The sequence below is a fragment of the Neovison vison genome, chromosome 13 (assembly GCF_020171115.1).
Source record: "Neovison vison isolate M4711 chromosome 13, ASM_NN_V1, whole genome shotgun sequence".
NCBI lineage: Eukaryota > Metazoa > Chordata > Mammalia > Carnivora > Mustelidae > Neogale > Neogale vison.
In genome coordinates, this window is record NC_058103.1 from 29,002,949 (window position 1) to 29,022,008 (window position 19,060).

The 19,060-nt window shown below is 44.7% G+C and overlaps 2 protein-coding genes across 2 annotated transcripts in view; one reads left to right on the top strand and one right to left on the bottom strand.

Moving 5' to 3' along the window:
• The first annotated feature begins 2,942 nt into the window (after positions 1-2,942).
• On the top strand, positions 2,943-17,926 carry PSMC1 (proteasome 26S subunit, ATPase 1). Its single transcript, XM_044231350.1, has 11 exons — positions 2,943-2,991; positions 7,536-7,589; positions 8,339-8,435; positions 10,350-10,474; positions 10,697-10,882; positions 11,030-11,158; positions 11,971-12,067; positions 14,803-14,992; positions 15,474-15,625; positions 16,458-16,612; positions 17,573-17,926. The coding sequence occupies exons 1-11, from the start codon at positions 2,989-2,991 to the stop codon at positions 17,705-17,707; spliced, it is 1,323 nt and encodes a 440-aa protein (XP_044087285.1). The 5' UTR covers positions 2,943-2,988; the 3' UTR covers positions 17,708-17,926.
• Positions 9,928-19,060, bottom strand: part of NRDE2 (NRDE-2, necessary for RNA interference, domain containing) — a 58,175-nt gene continuing 49,042 nt past the window's right edge. Inside the window, exon 15 of the transcript XR_006381732.1 lies at positions 9,928-10,042. The gene's annotated coding sequence lies outside the window, so the exon portion shown is untranslated. The remainder of the gene's footprint in view (positions 10,043-19,060) is intronic.

The window sequence follows — 19,060 nt, forward strand, 5'->3', positions numbered from 1 at the left end:
TCCTCCTAGCCCACCCCAATCTCCCTCTTTCAATAAATAAATTAATTTTTAAAAAGTGAAAGAGGAGGGCAGAAGTGGAGTCAGAGAGAGATGTGAGGACAGAAGCAAGGCCAATGTTGCTAGCTTTAAGACAGAGAAGGACTATAAGCCAGGGACTGTAGGTGACCTCTTAAAGCCAGAAAAGGCAAGAGAATGGATTCTCCCTAGAGTTTTCTGAAAAAACTATACTAAATTTGTGGTCATTTCTTACAACAGCACTAGAAAACCAAGACAGCAGTAAGTGATGGAGCCTAGATTCAGACCTGAAAGTTCTGATGCCCAAATCTGCGGCTCTCTTTCCTATCCAGATACATTGCTTCTACTCTAATCCCTCCCTGAGCCTCCGTTGGTAGTTATATGTCTCTTTTTCATTTCTCCACCACATGGTGTCTCCAGTCTTCATCCCCAGCAGCTCTCACCTCAGGGCCTTTGCACTGGTTGTTCCCTCTGCCTGGAAAGTTTTTCCTCTAGGTATCTGAATAGCTTACTCTCTAATTCCTTGAGTCTTTGTTCAGATATCATCCTATTTAAAGTCAGAAGTACCTACCACATTGCTGCACAATCTGTATTCTTCTTCCCTAATTAATTTTCCCCAAAGCATTTATCATCACATAGCATGCTTGTTAACTTGTTTATTGTAAAAGTTATTAGGAAAAAGGATTTCTGTCTGTTCACCACAGTATCCTCAGATCCTGGAGGAGAGCCTGGCACATGGTGTGCTCAGAAGTTATTTGCTGAATGAATTGTGAGATGGGATGATGAGGTAGGAACTAGGTAGTGATGGGAAGAGAGGTAAGATGATGAAACATGACAGAGTCAAAGCAGCAAGACTTGACCACTGAGCTGGCTGGGATGGGGAGAGGGGGAAGGGGAGGCTTCTGGCCTCGGTCTCTGATTGGTGTCATTAGCCAGGATAGAACACAGGAAGGGTGAGCAGGTCCTAGAGGAAGATGCTAAGTTTGATTTGGGATAACTTAAGGGCATCAATGCATGTGTGTGTTTGTGGGTGTACAGAGAGAAAGAGAAGGGAATAGATATACACACATACTCAAATACAAGTAAAAGTATAAATAGATATGCAACTATATACACTGTGAAATTCAATATTGTGTTTAAATTCCTGGATATTCTAAACACAGCCTAGTCTATTTATAAAATATTACTTCTACATGTAAGGAAGACAAAATTAACTAATATGACTCTTCAGAATTTTCTGAGGGATTTGGCCATTCCATATGACCTTCCCAGGTCCACCCTATATTTTCTAGGGCAAAAGGATATTCCCTGATTGGGCCCAGTTCTTCTGCCCCTTTTCTGCAAGAAATCCAAGAAATTGGTAAACCATAGCTGAAACTAAGGAGAGTAGAGAAGTTTAGTTCATCTACATAATGAGTAACTAAGAGGAAGCAGGAAGGAGATGGAAAGGTCGTTTGGAGAACTTGGTGCTTGGGGAGGTTGGAAGCTGCTAAAGTAGGGCTTGCAAAGCTGGCTGTCAATGGGGGTGGAGAGTATTGGCAGGACCAGTGACAGGGAGAAAAGAAACAATGAATTTGTTGTGCATTAAGGCCCTTCTCAATGCAGGTCCTTCAGAATTTTGGTTTTCTTCCATATTGATTATCAGCCTGTGTTTGTTTGAATGTGACACCACCTCAGGAACTCTCCAATTCTTCAGCTATCCACAGTTGGCTTAGACATTCCATCCAGCTCTGGCATTTCTCTCAGCATTCGTGAGGGGGAGCTGTCCTGCCCGCCACCTGTCATACAATTTCATGTATCATGTAGACACCACATTTGTTAGTGGAGGTCAACAGCGTCAAGTCTTTCTATAATAGTATTTTATTTTATTTAGATTTTATTTATTTGAGAGACAAATCACAAGTAGGCAGAGAGGCAGGCAGAGAGAAGGAAGGGAAGCAGGCTCCCTGCTGAGCAGAGAGCCGCACGTGGAGCTCAATCCCAGGACCCTGGTATCATGACCTGAGCTGAAGGCAGAGGCTGAACGCACTGAGTCACCCAGGTGCCCCTATAACAGTATTTTAATGATGATGAAAAAGAAGAGTAATTTCCCGTATTTTGTACCTGTTGGATACAAATGAATTAGTGAAATATTTTAATTTAAATTTTAATTAATCTAATTTAATAATTATTAAATTTTTAAAAATATTAAATCTTAATTTAATAAAATTTTAATTTAATAAATATTTTTTGCATTTCACAACTAATTAGATTAATTAGGAGTAGGGAAAACAACAAACAAACAAAAAACAAAAATGAACTCACCTCTCCAGTTCAGCAACATGCAGCGTTTCGAGTACCTGTTATAGAAGTTTCCAGAGGCTAAAGGGATGCTTGCCGTCTTTCTAATGTCCTGGTGGATGTAGTAAGTGATGAACTTTACCAACTAGGTGCAAGATTAGTTATTTTGAGACATTTGGCGTCATCACAAGTTACAAATCATCAAAGGAAAAAAGGAAACATCTAGTTAACTCATTAGACAAGGAAATACTCTCAGATGATCACGTTTATTCCAGAGACCAAATAATAGCTTAAATGTTGGTCCAAAAGTAATTGTTAACTTTGCAGTTCCAAATCCCATTCCAGTTCTTGGAACAGTAAGTGAAGTTCTCAGTGATGATTTTTGCATATTTTAAATTATACTTTCACAATTGTCTTAGCTCTTTTTCAGTGTAGGTCCTCGTCTCTAATTGTTGACAATAGACGAATAACTTCTACTTAATTTTTTTTTTTCCAAGTGAGATAGTCACAAGATTCACATTTTGCTTGTAAGTTATATCGGCACCCCACCGACAGGAGCCCTGGGAGCGCGACTCCCGTAAAGAGGGATTTGGTTCCCGTCGGCTTCCGTAGCGTTCCTCGGCAACTTCCGCTTCTGGCGGCCGCCTTGGTGGATGCACTTCCGGCAGCGGTGGTTCGAGCGGCCGAAGCAAGATGGTGAGTGACTAAGGGTTTCAGCTGGTGGTCGCGGCGCGACTGGGTCGGAGCGGCCCGAGACGAGGGGACGAGGCGGCTGCCCGAGGCACTCGGTCCGCCCCCTCTCCTGCCCACCGGGACGAAGGCTCCTGGAGACTGTGCTTGGGTCCGCCACGGCCCGGGGCGGACGAGAGGGCTCGGCTCGGACGAGAGGGCTCGGCGCGAAGGGTCCCCCGGGCTGACCGGTGGGGCGGCAGAGCGGGTTAGGGCGCCCGGCTTTGCACCTCCGCCGACTTGGCCCTGCTGACCGGCGCGGGGGAGTTTCTCCCGAAGCACCTGGGGCGAGTGCTTTGGGAGCCGCTCAGGTGAAGGGCTGCGCGACTAGAGGAGAGGGAGGGATTCGTTCCAGCTGCGGAGGGGAGAGCGCAGTCATGGAGGAGCGCTCGGAGTGGGGGCATCTGGAGGAAGCGTTGAAGACTGACGCTTCTATGACAGGTGGAGCTCGGAGGGGACGCTCCTGTGGTGTGTTAAGAATAATAAAAACAGCATTTATTCGTTAGTTCACCAAACTGGTATTCATTGAGCACCCGCAAATTGGGGGAGGGGGGCGGCAGGCTCTGCTCTAGGCACTGAGCGCTCAAGAGGTGAGTGTGACTGGTGAAGTCTCTGTCTAAATGGAACTTACATTCTAGACAAGGCCGGAAAAAAGAAAAAAAACAACGAAAAAGAGACGTGTACTATGACGTGGAGCGGGATAGAGATGAGTGGGATGGCCATTGATGGGAGCGGTGGCTGTCAGCAAAAGTTCCTCAGAGGAGGTGACATTTGAGCAGCAGAGGCCTAAGCAGAATGAGAGAGTAGCCCATGCAAACATCTGAGGGAAACGTGGTCCGGGCGGAAGGAATAGTAAGCGCAAAGGGCCTGAGGTGGGAATGTGTTGAGCCTGTATCCTGAACATCAGAAACGCCTGAGCACATAGTGGGATAGGTCTCATAAGGACTTTGGGGTACTGTTCTAAGCATGTGCCAGGTACTTTTCCGGCATTATTATTATTTTTTAGAAGATTTTATTTATTTATTTGACAGATCACAAGTAGGCAGAGGCAGGTAGAGATGAGGGGTAAGCAGGCTCCCCGCTGAGCAGAGAGCCAGATGCGGGGCTTGAGCCCAGGACCCTGGGATCATGACCCAAACCGAAGGCAGAGGCTTTAACCCACTGAGCCACCCAGGTACCCCTCAGCATTATTATTGAAGTATAGCTGACAGGCAGCGTTACGTTAGTTTCAGGTGGACAACACAGTGACTGGACAAGTCTGTAGTATGCCGTGCTCCCAAGGGTAGCTACCATCTGACACTCTGCAGTGCTATCACAGTATTATTGACAAGATTCCCTGTATGTGCTGTACCTTTGTACCTTTTATCCCGTGACTTACACATTTTATACCTGGAAGCCTGCACCTTCCACTCCCCTTCACCCGTTTTGCCCATCTCCCACCCCCTTTTGTCTGGTGGCCAACAGTTCTCTGCGTTCATGGGTCTGTTTCTGCTTTTTTTTATGTTTTTGATTCCACATATAAGTGAAATCATATGGTATTTGTCTTTCTCTGTCTAATTTTAATTAGCTTAATGCCCGCTGTGTCCATTAGTGTCACAAATGGTGAGATCTGTTTTTTCTTTTTTTTAAGATTTTTATTTGTTTGACAGAGAGAGGGAGATCACAAGTAGGCAGAGAGGCAGGCAGAGGGAGAGGGAGAAACAGGCTCCCCACTGAGCAGAGAGCCTGATGCGGAGCTCAATCCCAGAACTGTGAGATCATGACCTGAGCCAAAGGCGAAGCCTTAATCCACTGAGCCATCCAGGTGCCCCGAGATCTTTTTTTTTTTTTTTTTAAATGGCTGAGTAATACCCTTGTGTTGGTGTGCTGGTGTGCATTTACACACATCTTTATCCTTTCATTGTATCAGTGGACACTTAGGTTGCTTCCATTATCTTGGCTACTGTAAATAGTGCCGCAATAAACGCAAGGGTATTTTCCAGCATTTTCTTATTCTCACAGCAGTCCCTGTAGTAATTATTATCTTCACTTTACCAAAGAGGAAACTGAGACACAGTAAGTGGCTTTGCTATAACACAAACCCTGTTAGTGTTTTCTAGAGGACATGTAGTAGAGAAACACACAGATATTGGGGTCCGTACACCTGAGTGTTTCCCAGCCACATCTCTGACAAGCTCTGTGGTAATAGGCAAGTCACTTAACATCTCTGGGCCTTGGTTTCCTTATCCATAAACTAGAGGTGATGATAGTACCAACATCATGGTGTCACTAAGAATTAAATGAGATGATATTCTGAGAATGTACTCTGTTTACCATATATAAGGCCTTAATAATGGGTATATTTCTTACTGTTGTTGGAGACTGAGAAATATAATGTAAAATGCCCCACACCTGAATAAGTTTGGGGCCCTTTCAGGAAAATGTCCTCCTGTGGGGCCAGACTTGCAGGGTCACCAGTGAGGTAGATGAACATGGGAAAGGTCAGTCGAAGCCAGTTTGGCAAGGACCAGGTATGCCACTGTAAAAAGGTTGGTTGTTACACCAGAAGTGCTAGGGAACAGTTGAAGGTTTTTGAGCAGAATGAAAGGAACAGCTCTTTGTTTTAGATGGTAACGTCTATTGGTGAGGAGAGAAACTGTTGTGGGAATCTCAGTTGGGAGGCTGGCTAGAGTACTGGATAGAAACAGAGATGGGGAGGTGCCTGGGTGGCTCAGTGGGTTAAAGCCTCTGCCTTCAGCTTGGGTCATGATCCCAGAGTTCTGGGATCGAGCCCCACATTGGGCTCTCTGCTCAGCAGGGAGCCTGCTTCCTCCTCTTTCCCTCTCTGCCTACTTGTGATCTCTGTCTCTCAAATAAATAAAATCTTAAAAAAAAAAACCAAAACAGATGGGATCAACGAGAGGGTGATGAACTAAACCAGATGGGTTTCAGAACCCAGATTTGGTAACCAGATTGATAATTAAAATCCTGACCCTAACATTTCTTTTTCACCGATAATATCGTGTTGCTAGTAGTTACTTTGAGTCATGCAAATGGGGAGTGGTTTATGAGCATTACCTCATTTTCAGTAACAGGAGCTAGTATCATCCCCACTTTCCAGTTAAGGGCACCAAGGCTCAGGGAGGTGACCTGACTTACCTGAGGTCACATAGCCTATTAGTGCTGGAGTCAGAATTGAAACCTGGATGCATCTAACTCCATAGCCCATGTTCTTGGGCTTGTTACAGTTCCTCATCTAGAAAATGGAATAATGAACCTACCTTGGACAATGGTTTGAAATTAATGAGATAGTGAAGGAAAATGTCTAGTATAGACTTAATCATATAGTAAGAAACCCACAAACATTACCTGCCCTGGCCAACAGCAAATTTCTTTAGGAGGTAGAAGTAAGTGTTAAAGGCCTACTATTTGGAGCACCTATTGCAGTATAACTAATTCTTTTAACCAAAATTTCTTAGAGCCCTTAAATAACTTCAGAATAAAGCACAAAATTTTAAGAGCCTTGCATGAGGGAAATACATTTGACCCTAACTCTTTGGTAACCATGATGTATTTAGAGGTGCTTATGTGGAAGTAGTTTGAGGGGAGGGGGTCCTTCTATTCAAGTAAGTTCATTATTACTTAAAATGCCATTATTTTTGAGATACTGTTCTGTGTTAAGCATTGCCCTGTAACTGAGTGGTCTGTTTTAAAGTCCAGAATTCCATGAACTTATTCATAACACTGAATTCTTTTTTTTTTTTTTAAGATTTTATTTATTTATTTGACAGGCAGAGATCACAAGTAGGCAGAGAGGCAGGCAGAGAGAGAGAGGAGAAAGCAGGTTCCTTGCTGAGCAGAGAGCCTGATGTGGGGCTCGATCCCAGGGTCCTGGGATCATGACCTGAGCCGAAGGCAGAGGCTTTAACCCACTGAGCCACCCAGGTGCCTCCAATACACTGAATTCTTGATACCTTAAAGTGATTCAGCTTTTCAGGTTGGCAAGAAAGACCTGCCCAAGAGCCCCAGGCTTTAGAGATGGGAGGTATATAAGTTGCTACTGAAAGGAAAATCTCCTGGGTCTCGGTGTAATCTTAGTAAGGAGTAAATGATTGATACATGATTGTTGACTAGGTAAAATGATTTAACTCTGATGGTCTAATTTCATGAAATATACTCAGTCAAGTAGTTTTATAATAAAGAAGTTAAACTCTCTATTTTCCCCTCAAAAAGGGTCGGTCTTAGAATCCCAGCCTCATCGTGATACAGAAGTTACATGAGTTTCTTAATAGAATTGTCCTTGATGTAAGATGCAGTCAGTTGCAAGGTGCAACTAACAGCTTTTCAGGAAAAAAAAAGAAAAGAAATTCTACCATGCTAAATATATGTGTTGACTACAGGGTGTACACCTTAAGTTCAGAAATGTTAAAATGAGGGGCAAGTCTTGGTGTCTTAGAGTCACAGGAAAATAAAAAGGATGTTCTTTTAAAGTGATCATGTTCTGAATATATACTTCTGATTACTTTTTTCAGGGTCAGAGTCAGAGTGGTGGTCATGGCCCTGGAGGTGGCAAGAAGGATGACAAGGTAAATAAGCCAGATAGGTCTGTGAGACAGGTAGATCATGGAACATATCCTTGATCTCAGCTGAGAAGTTCTTTGGGAATTCATGACTTTGAAAATGCAAAATAAGTGATCCTGTAGTTATTACCTGCCTGGCCTGCAGATTCAGTGCCCACTTCCATGTTTTAGAGAAGATTATTGACGTGTCAAGTAAGTAGTTATGCATTAATGGTTTTTAAGTGTATACTATAACATTACAGAGTTTAAATTGCCTGTATTTATTGTTTAATATCTTCAGATGTGAAGAATTGTCTCAAATTACTTCAGCCCATACTTCTGGCATATAATTCTGAATTCTGACCTTTAGTCCTTACTGAATAACCCATCACTGTGTATTATAAAAAGAAAGATCAGTTAAGTTCACCAATTAAAATTGCACGAATGTAATACCTAGTTTGTTTTTTAAAGATTTTAGTTACTTGAGGGAGAGAGCAGGGGGAGGGGCAGAGGGAGAGAGAGAGAGAAAAACACTCCCCGTTGAGCACAGAGCCCGATGTGGGGCTCTGTCTCATGATCCTGAGCCAAAACCAAGAGTCAGAAGCTTAACTCACGGAGCCACCCAACTAGCTTTATTTTTATTTAGGACAGTTTTTAATAGCATTCTAAAAGATAAGGAAAATTACAGCCACTAGAGATAGATGATGGTACAAAAGAAAGAAGTTTGTGTTTTGATATTTGTGTGGTTTTTATTTTTCCTGTTCTAAAAATTCAAGGACAAGAAAAAGAAATATGAACCTCCTGTACCAACTCGGGTGGGGAAAAAGAAGAAGAAAACAAAGGGACCAGATGCTGCCAGCAAGCTGCCACTGGGTAATGCTGTCTCGTGATTCCGTTGGGAACCGTCTGTGTGTATGTAGTTTAGGGGTTTGAATATGGAGGCAGGAAATGGAGCTGAAGCTCTAGTTCTTATGTTGGCAGAGTTGTGTACAAACAGTATACAGCTGTGTCTCACTTTAAGAAATTCCACTAATTTCCTTTAATGTATCTCCTCTAATGTATGAAAAGTGTAGTTTTGGGTTAGAAAACTCAGGTTGAGCTTGAATAACTTAGAAACATGTTTTGTTCTTGAAGAAATGGAATGCCAGCATGTTGGAATGCACGTCTTGTGATGCATGAACAAACTGTTTCAGTGACGGTACTGAACATAGAATAAGCTTCAGACCAGGTGACCTAATGCAGGCCACCTCTCCATTCTCAGCCCCTACCGTTCTCCTTGCTTGTTGTTCACATAGTCCTGCCTTGTGTTCTTTGACTCATACGCACGTTAGGACTTTTTTTTTTCTTTTTTTTTTTTGAGAGAGAGAGCGCGCACATGCCCAGGTGGGGATGTGGAAGCAGGGTGGGGAGGAGCAGAGGGACAGAAAGAGAATCAGACAGGCTCCATGCCCATTGCAGAGCCCAATGTGGGGCTTGGGCTCATGACCCTGAGATGACTTGAGCAAAATCAAGAGTTGGATGCTTAAGCGATTGAGCCACTCCAGGTAACCCACACATTAGGACTTATGTTTTTTGCTTAAAAATATTCTTCCCTTGGGGCACCTGGGTGGTTCATTCGGTTAAGCATCCAACTCTTGATTTCAGGTCAGGCCATGAGCTCAGGGTCGTGGGACCAAGCCCCATGTTGGGCTCTGCGCTCAGCAGGGAGTCTTTTTCCTCCCTTTCCCTCTGCCCTTCTCCTCCCTCTTCCCCCTCCCCTATGCTCTCTCTCTAAAAATAAATAAATCTTTAAAAAAATGTTCTTCCCCCAGTCTTTTCCAAGGGTGGCTCTTTCTTACACTGCGGTTCACATACCTCCCCTACCCCCACCTAAACAAGTCTCTTCCTGCTTAGATGAAATAATTTTTAAAATATTGCTTGGTTAAGAATTAAGGGAGCCAGACAGTGAAAAACATGCCATTAGTCTACCATAATGAATCAATATGATATTGGTAAAGAATAGATCATCAGATGGCCAGAAGAGCAAAGGAGTCCAAAAACAGTCAAGTCACATGGATAATAACTATATGGTAAAGGTGACTGAGTTGTGTGGGGAGAGAGTGAGTTGTTTAACAGAATGGCTGGCATCTTTATTTGCTATTGAGAGAAAATGAAATTAGACTCCTCGCTTTTTGCCAGATGGATTATAGATATGAAAATAAGTACATAAATGAAAAAATCAGGAATATATTTAACCTTAGGGAAGGAGATACATCTTGAAGAAACCCAGAAACCACAAAAGAAAAAATTTGACATTTTTGTCTATATATGCTAAAATCTTATGTAGCATGAGACTTTAAGCTAAAAGAAACAACGCAAAAGAATATGGAAAAAATGCTTGTTGCCACATGTTAATATCACTAATATTTCACAGTTCTTCTTGCGGGGGGTGTTCCTCAGCTCGCCTGCAGCAATGTATTTTGACTGGACAGCTCTTGTACCTATTTTTATAAACACAGATGGGGAATAAAAAATCAAAGTAAATGATCTTTGAGGTTGTTAAGTTCTTTCTTTTTGAGTTCATGTAGCAGATGTCATTTCAGACCTCATCCCTGTTTTTACCTGCTTGCTTACAACTGCCAAAGTCCCTTTTCCTTTAGCATCTAGGGTCACCAGAACTTGAATTTTTCAGCCTTTTCAACAAAAATAAGCTTATTTTAAGTCTTAACATTTTTTCCTTAAGAATGAACTTAATTAATTGCTAACTTCAAGCTTCAAATAGAATAAAACTTTTCTCTGTAATTACAGTGACACCCCATACTCAGTGCCGGTTAAAATTATTGAAGTTAGAGAGAATTAAAGACTATCTTCTCATGGAGGAAGAATTCATTAGAAATCAGGAACAAATGAAGCCTTTAGAAGAAAAGCAAGAGGTAATTCAGAAATTACTGTAACTTTTGTTTTACAAATTGTTTCAGTACTAACTAGAACTCAGTGAGTAAATGAAATTCAAGTAGTTGATCCATTTAGACTGGCTGCCTTTTAAAAGCATTACCTGCTTTGTAAATTAAAATTTAGTAAATCTAGTAAAACTATCAGCCTTGTCTGCTTTGTAGGTCTAATCTGCTTTTCCTTCGTGGCGTACTCTTAAACAGGAGGAAAGGTCTAAGGTGGATGACCTGAGAGGGACCCCAATGTCAGTAGGAACCTTGGAAGAGATCATTGATGACAATCACGCCATCGTGTCTACATCTGTGGGCTCTGAACACTACGTCAGCATTCTTTCCTTTGTAGACAAGGATCTGCTGGAACCGGGCTGCTCCGTCCTGCTCAACCACAAGGCAAGTTGATGGTCTCTAAGCCCCTAGGAGTGCTTTCTCCTTCCTCTCAGATCTGTCCATTGGTGCTGCTCTGTGGTCGGCGTTGCTTTGCTGTGAGTGGATTATGTGAACCTCACGTTTCTGCATTAACTTAATGTTCTCTCTCAGGTGCATGCCGTCATAGGGGTGCTTATGGACGACACAGATCCCTTGGTCACAGTGATGAAGGTAGAAAAGGCACCCCAGGAAACCTATGCTGATATTGGGGGGTTGGACAACCAAATCCAGGAAATTAAGGTAAATCTAAGAATCAGCTTTGGGTTTCTAGATTTTCAATTTCTTATTTAACTATCTTATTTAGAGGTAGAGTTATTGTGCATGTTTTATGTTTTCCTTAGTGATCAAACCAGTGTGACTCAAAGCTTGCCAGTTGTGGAGTGGTTCATTTGTTAATCCTGAGTTAGGTAATAGGAACAACAAGTTGTATGATTGTTCCTGCAGCAGCTGCGGCTTCATCCTTCTTCCATGCAATGTGCCATGGTTATCTGGGCGGGGATCAAATGTTTCCGTTTGTGTTGACTTCAGCTGTGGCTGTCTGGAAACCTCCAGTGATGTGTGGGGTAGTGTGAGTGGGTGAAGGGAAGTGGTCGTTCAGGTTGGCTGGGAGCCAGCCATCTCATCTGCAGGGGGTCATGTAGAGCTGTCACCAGTCACAACTGGTGACCTTGGAGATGTCTGGGAAGTAGCCATTATGTCCATTGGTATAACAGGAATTAGAAAATCTTGTCTGTGGTTTAATTGAAAACAGTGTATTTTCACTTTAAGTTCTTTTTGCTCTGGAAGAGTTTGAATTTTGCTCCAGGTTGACTTCTATGAGAAAGTGAGAGGGAAACTGGACGCAGTAGGAAGGGGAACTCAGTGAGGACAGGTGTCGTCTTCCATCTGTCTCTGCTGCTAGACAAAAGTCAGGCACACGGTCTCTAACAAGACTAAGTGACATTTTAGCTTATTGTTGAAAGTGAAATATATTCAGAATGCCAATTCATGGATCTGATAATTTCAGTGAGAAAGCATTCCATTTTTACCAAGTATTTATTTGTTTTCTATAGGAATCTGTGGAGCTTCCTCTCACTCATCCTGAGTATTATGAAGAGATGGGTATAAAGCCCCCGAAGGGGGTCATTCTCTATGGTCCACCTGGCACAGGTATGTATGCTCTGGGTTTGACACTTTCAGGGCACTGAGCTAATCTCTTGAGCTGTAGCATTAGTTTGTTATAATTATTTAATTCTTGAGTAAGGATGCCACAACTCCTTAGTTTGAAACAAGGTTTTCTAAACATTTTGTGCATTTTCTGAGTAAATATGGAAATATACATATTACATAAAAGTATTTTTATCTGTATAGGTGATGCTAAAAAACTGAATTACCTTAGTTTTAAAATTGTAGACTTAACAGATTTAATGTATTAAAAACAACAGTAGGAATTGCAACAAAAATAAGCACAGTAGGGAAACCCTCCCCATCCAAAAATGCCTGCTCAGTGTGAATGCATTTACAGTTTCATAGAACTCTCTGCACTCAAATATATTAGATTTATGTGCTATAAAACTTTAAAGTATTCATAAGAGTAATGTGAATCTATTAAAAAGAGTTTATAAGGGGTGCCTGGGTGGCTTAGTGGGTTAAAGCCTCTGTCTTCGGCTCAGGTCATGATCTCAGGGTCCTGGGATCGAGCCCTACATCAGGCTCTCTGCTCAGCGGGGAGCCTGCTTCCCCCTCTCTCTCTGCCTGCCTCTCTGCCTACTTGTGATCTCTTTCAAATAAATAAAATCTTTTAAAAAAAGAGAGTTTATAAAACAAAATAAACTGGGATGCTTAAGCTTGGCTGTACGTTGGAATCACCCTGGAGCTTTAAAAAATACTGATGGTCCCATCCCTGAAAATTCTGACCTGTTCATCTGGAATGTGGCCAGGTCCAAGTATCAGAGCCATGGTGGGAAACCACAGATTTAAAAGCTGTTCTGTGCAGTTCAGATTGGGTTCACTCTCTGGTCCACTGTACGAGTGAATAGAATATTGAATGAATAGATGCGTATACAGATATGTATTTGGTTCATTATGCAACTAGCTGGCCTGAGTAAGGTGTACAGTCCGGGAATTAGCAGTTCAGTGCTGTGGAAGTTGCAGAGGAAGCACAGTTCTTTGAAGGGGTCACTGGGGGCTGCCCACAGTGGAGGCACCGGGAGACAACTGAGCTCAGAGGCACGGAGCTGTTGCAGCTCATCATCTTACAGTGCAGGAAACTCAGAGAGGCCGGTGACTAGGCCGGGACTGTGGGAGCTCTGGGAGTTGAGCAAGTAGCGGGGCTGGAGCTGGAAGGCAGGCCGCCTGACCTGCAGCTGTGGGCCACCTTTAGTGCACGTGCACTGCCAGGGGCCGATGTGAGGGGCTGGGCTGGAGCACAGAGTGGCAGGCCATCAGGAGGAGAAGAGCCTGGCTTGGTTATCCCGCTGGCCACCGAAGGGACCCAGCAGCTGGCTGAGGCTGTCTCTGGAGGGTCAGAGGCCATCTGCTTAGGCGGTCCTTTTTGTCTTCCATTCACCATCCTTCACTGGTACTCTCAGGGAGAAGTCCATGCTTCTAAGCCCTCACACCTGCCTCTCCGCCTGTCTGGCCAAAAAGATACCGTCACCACGTCTTATTCTCAAGCTTAGTGCCTTGTCCCTCTTCCCACTTGAACTAAGCCTGTGTCATTTGCCAGCAGCCTCCCCCTGCCCCTCTGCAGGCCTAAGCTTGGTCCTTTACTGGCTCAGCCTCTAGCTGCCAGTGTCCTGACACCACGGCTTGGCCCTGTGCCCATGTCCTCACCATCAAAGGGGCCAAGTGGTCTTCCAGCCCTAAAGTTCACAGGGTGGCTGCCACAGCTGTTGTTTTTGACCTGAAATAGAAATATCAAGGAATGGGACACCTGGGTGGCTCAGTGAGTTAAGCCGCTGCCTTTGACTCAGGTCATGATCCCAGGGTCCTGGGATCAAGTCCCTCGTCGGGCTCCTTGCTTGGCAGGGAGCCTGCTTCTCACTCCGCCTCTGCCTGCTTGTGCGCTCACTCACTCTCCGACAAATGAATAAAATCTTTAAAAAAAAAAAAAAAATCAAGGAATGGAGAATTAGAAAATGTTTGAGATTGTCCCTGAGAGGAACGATCCTCACAAGGGCACACCAGAGACTGAGAAGTCTCTAGAGCTTTTAGCAGTTCTCTGTCATGGGCTTCCCCAGGAGCTGGTCCTATCTCAGCTGAGCCCCGAGCAGGCCCACCCAGCACAGCCCCGGGGATTGCAGGCCTGGTGCTCCAGGTCAGGTTCCTTAGGTCAGACCTAGGGTTCGCAGGCCATTTCTCATCACGAATAGTTTCACAGGAGTTGAGTTTGGATCTCTAACCCTGGTTGCATGAGTTAGGTTAATAATCTATACACCTTTGAATAACCCAGTAAAATGTACTTTCTGACATCGTAATGAAGAATGAGGAAGATAGTTAAAAATAATCAAAACATTATTTAGGTTTTTCTCAATTTCCTCTTACCTGCCTCGGAGTGCAGAGTGTTAAGACCCTGGAATGGGGGCATACCTTTTAGGTATGTGCCCCTTTCCTTTTTTTTTTCTTTTAAAGATTTTATTTATTTATTTGACAGAGAGAGATCACAAGTAGGCAGAGGGAGAGAGGGAGAGGGAAGCAGGCCCCTGCTGAGCAGAGAGCCTGACTCGGGACTCGATCCCAGGACTCCGGGATCATGACCTGAGCCCAAGGCAGAGGCTTAACCCACTGAGCCACCCAGGTGCCCCAGGATCTATCCATTTCTGATGCCCATTTAATTGACAAAGTTTTTAAGTTAAAATAGCAATTAAGGGGTTTTTTTTCCTTTCTTTTTAAATCTAAAATAGGTAAAACCTTATTAGCCAAAGCAGTAGCAAACCAAACCTCAGCCACTTTCTTGAGAGTGGTTGGCTCGGAACTTATTCAGAAGTACCTAGGTGACGGGCCCAAACTCGTTCGGGAATTGTTTCGAGTTGCAGAAGAACACGCACCATCCATCGTGTTTATTGATGAAATTGATGCCATTGGAACAAAAAGGTACATTTCTCTCTTTGTGTTGAGCAGAGATAAAAGCCCCAGAGCTCTTCTCTGAGAACGGTCATTGAGTACCTCCCGGATGGCCTGCCTGTGGGTTTGCCACAGTTCCTACCGTCCCATGGTACTCTGGATGCTTTAGGCTCTGATCTCCCAGGTGCCAGGTAATAGTCACGCAGGAGTTGTGACTGCCTGGAGATTAGTCCGGAGCAGTGTCCCGAGCATCTGCTCGGAGCCAGGCATCATCTGGACTTCAGGCACACGGCCACTGTATGCAAGCCTCTGCCCTCGAGGAGCTCCCAGTCGGGTTGGCAGCTCAGATAGCAAACACGGAGACTGAATTAATGATATAATCTCAGGCATAAAACTTCTGCAATTGAAACAACATGATGGGAGGGCGTGATTTTGTTGCTAGAATTGAGGACGTCTGAGTTATCCTTCAGCAGATCAGTTAGGTTTTCACGCCTTCTCTTCTTTTTCAAAGGTATGACTCAAATTCTGGTGGTGAGAGAGAAATTCAGCGAACAATGCTAGAGCTGCTGAACCAGTTGGATGGATTTGATTCGAGGGGTGACGTGAAAGTTATCATGGCCACAAACCGAATAGAGACTTTGGATCCAGCTCTTATCAGACCAGGTCAGTTTGCTTGTTCTGCCAGGGACATCTGTCGTGTCTGTGTATGACCGTGTTTAAGTGCATGGGCAGGGGATTTAAGAACAATGTGTTATCAGGGCGCCTGGGTGGCTCAGTGGTTTGAGCCTCTGCCTTCAGCTCAGGTCATGGTCTCAGGGTCTTGGGATGAGGCCCTACGTCAGGCTCTCTGCTCAGTGGGGAGCCTGCTTCTCCCCCTGCCCCCGCCTGCCTCTCTCCCTACTTGTGATCTCTCTGTCAAATAAATAAAACCTTAAAAAAAAAAAAAATATGTATCAAGGCAAATGCGTGACTGAAATGCAGAGTAACTTACTAAAGACCTCATCCCCTGAGGTTGTGGTTAAGGAAGGATGTGACGCAGTGGGTGTAGCCCTTCTAATTCTAAATTGTGATCTTTTCTTTCCCATAATGGATATTTTTTCTGAAGGAATAATTCATATGTTAACTCAGGTTCATTTTTTTACATTCAGGTCGCACCAGGATGCAGCAGTGGCTAATTTATTTATGCTTTTATAATGTTTTTAACACAGTCTGTCCTTTTTCACTACGTAGGCCATTCAGGAGCCCTTTCTTTATTTCTAAGGGTACCCCAGCAGAGCGGATCTCTTTCAGGTTGGATGAATTCAAATGCCGACATTTACGACTACAAGAGGGATGTTCACCTTTCCTGATTTGGACACCCCCCCACACACACACACACACAGGGTGCTGTCTGACTGAAACAGCGTGAGTGAGGACACGGCTCAGACTCTTCCTGAGCTGGAGCCACACCTGGGGGCTGCACAGCGATGTGACTGGAAACCTTTTCTACCCACAGGTCGCATCGACAGGAAGATTGAGTTTCCCCTGCCCGACGAGAAGACTAAGAAGCGCATCTTTCAAATCCACACAAGCAGGATGACGCTGGCCGATGACGTGACCCTGGATGACTTGATCATGGCTAAAGATGACCTCTCGGGTGCCGATATCAAGGTGAGAACCTGGGCTGGGTCGTACCTCTCAGTTTCATGGGGCAGGGGTGGGTGGAGGCTGGCAGCACCAGATCTGGGTCCAGCCTGCTCTTTAGCTGAGGATCTGGGTTTTTGTCAGGTCTAAGTACCATGGTCAGGGCAGGATGGCACATGTGGGGCCTTTTCACACTGCTGCCTGCACTGAGCTATGTATCCTTGGTCTCTAAAGAACTAGGTTAGTGTCTGTGTTGGTGAATAAAAAGCTCTTTTTAAAATGGAAATTATTTTAAAATTTTGTACCAACTTTGTATTTTGAAAAATTTGAAGTCTTCAGAAAAGTTGCAGCAGTAGTAAGTACTAGTATACCCATCACCTTGATTTATCCAATGTTACCGTTTTACTGCTATGCTTTATCTTTTGTTCACAAATACACTTTCTTTTCTGCTGAACCATCTGAAATATCCTGAGGGCCATAACCAGATAAAAACTTCAATGCCAGGATTGTGTTTCGGTCACATCATGTTGAATGGGTTTTTGTTTTGCTTTTGGCAAGTGATGACTAAGGAAATAAATCACAGTAAATGCTGTCCTGAGACCGCGAGCCAGAGTACATGATACGTGTTCTCTTTGGACTGTGGGTAAATGAACTGGATGGATGCTCTGTTGCTGTTAGTGTCCCGGTGTAACTGCATCTGGTGCCCAGGAAGGAACGTGGCTCCTGTAACAAGTGGAGCAGAGAACTTCCCCATCGGGCCATCCTGCTGGTTAGAACCCAGCCAGGCCTCCTCCTCCTCAAAGCCACCTCAGACCCTGAGAAAGTAATTAGAATGTGTAAAACATTGAAAAGATCTACTCTTTTCCCAAACAGTTTAAGCAGTTCCTTTAGTCTAAGCGTCTTACACCCGGTTTCAAGCAGCTCCCGATTTGATAGAGCACAAGTAAAAAGTATTTCTCTTTCTGAACATACTGTTCGTTCTTCCAGGCAATCTGTACAGAAGCTGGTCTGATGGCCTTGAGAGAACGCAGAATGAAAGTAACAAATGAAGACTTCAAGAAATCTAAAGAAAATGTTCTTTATAAAAAACAAGAAGGCACCCCTGAGGGACTCTATCTCTAGCAGACCACAGCTGCCTTCAAGGAAGTGGTCAGGGTTGTTCTGATCCCTTGAAGGGATGAGGTTGGGGAAGTTGCCCAGAGGAACCCATGTTCCAGTTGATCTTTCTTACTAGCAAAACCTCCTTGTGTACTTTTTTGAGCGTGTAGGATGCCCCCCAGGCCGCCTTCACCTGTTGGTCCCATGCAGTGCTCTGTCTCCAATAAAGCGTGCTCCTTCTCACACTCGTTTCTGGAACCTCCACACCCGGCGCTCAGCAGCAATAAGCAGGGGGACCTGGGCAGTAGGGGGGCTCTCAGCCCCTCTGGCCCTGCCTCACGTGCCCAGAGCCGGTGGCAGAGCTGGACAGCAGCTAGTGGGAGGGCATGACACAGAGCCAGTGGTCTCTGCAGTGGAAGAGTGTGGCTGTGGCTTTGGAAGGAAACATCTTTCCGTATTGGAAGGTCTGTGGAGCCTGCGGGTTTCTCAGCACTCAGGCAGGAAAGCAGCCGTAGTGTTCCTACTAGGAATCTCCACAGGCCCGGGCTGACGTCTGCCGCTTGCTGCCCAGATCATCCCTTGTTCTTAGGTTCCGAAACCTCATCTCTCTCCAGGATGCTCAAAACCATATCAAAGCTTCCCCTTCCCTGTCTGTCTTGCCCTTCACTCCTTTCAGAGCAGGTCCATGTCCAAGCACATGTGTCCAAGCCCGGCAAGGTAAGTGTCCACTTGGCTGGCTGGCCAGCCACCTTCCTCAGGGGCTCTGACTTGTCACCCTTCTTTTCCAGCTCTTTCTAGCCCAAATTTCTGTTCCACAACACTGGTTTTTCTGGATGGGATGACAAGGAATGACAACTTCAGCAATTCTAGGCATCAGGGTTTTGGTTTTTTTAAGAGCAGGGGTCAGAGAAGATAAAGCAGTTTCCTCCCAGCTAAATATTAACAGTTAATAACTGTGAGCATGTGCTTTACAGAAGAAAGTGGTCTGAACGTAGAGATGTCCATTCCATTCCATTCCTAACCCCCGAACACCTACTGGCCTCTGTCTGCACCCGGATGACGGCTGCCACGACCATCTTGTGGGCAGGGGCAGGGGGTGGTCTGGTAGGAAGCCGCAGGCTCCATTCTGCACTCCGCTCACATGGCTGCCCGCGCACTTCCTGCTGTAGGGGTTTTCCACACTTGGGTGCTTGTAAGTCTCCAGGGGTCCCGTTCAAGTGCAGCCGGACTCAGAAGGGCTGAAGTGGGCCCGCAAGGCTGCATCTCTGCCAGGTGCCCAGGTGGTGCTGCTGGTCACAGCTGGGAGGCGTCAAGAAGAGCTTAGGGACCCTAAGGAACTTAATGCACTTGATACAGGCCAGAACACCCAAGTTTTAA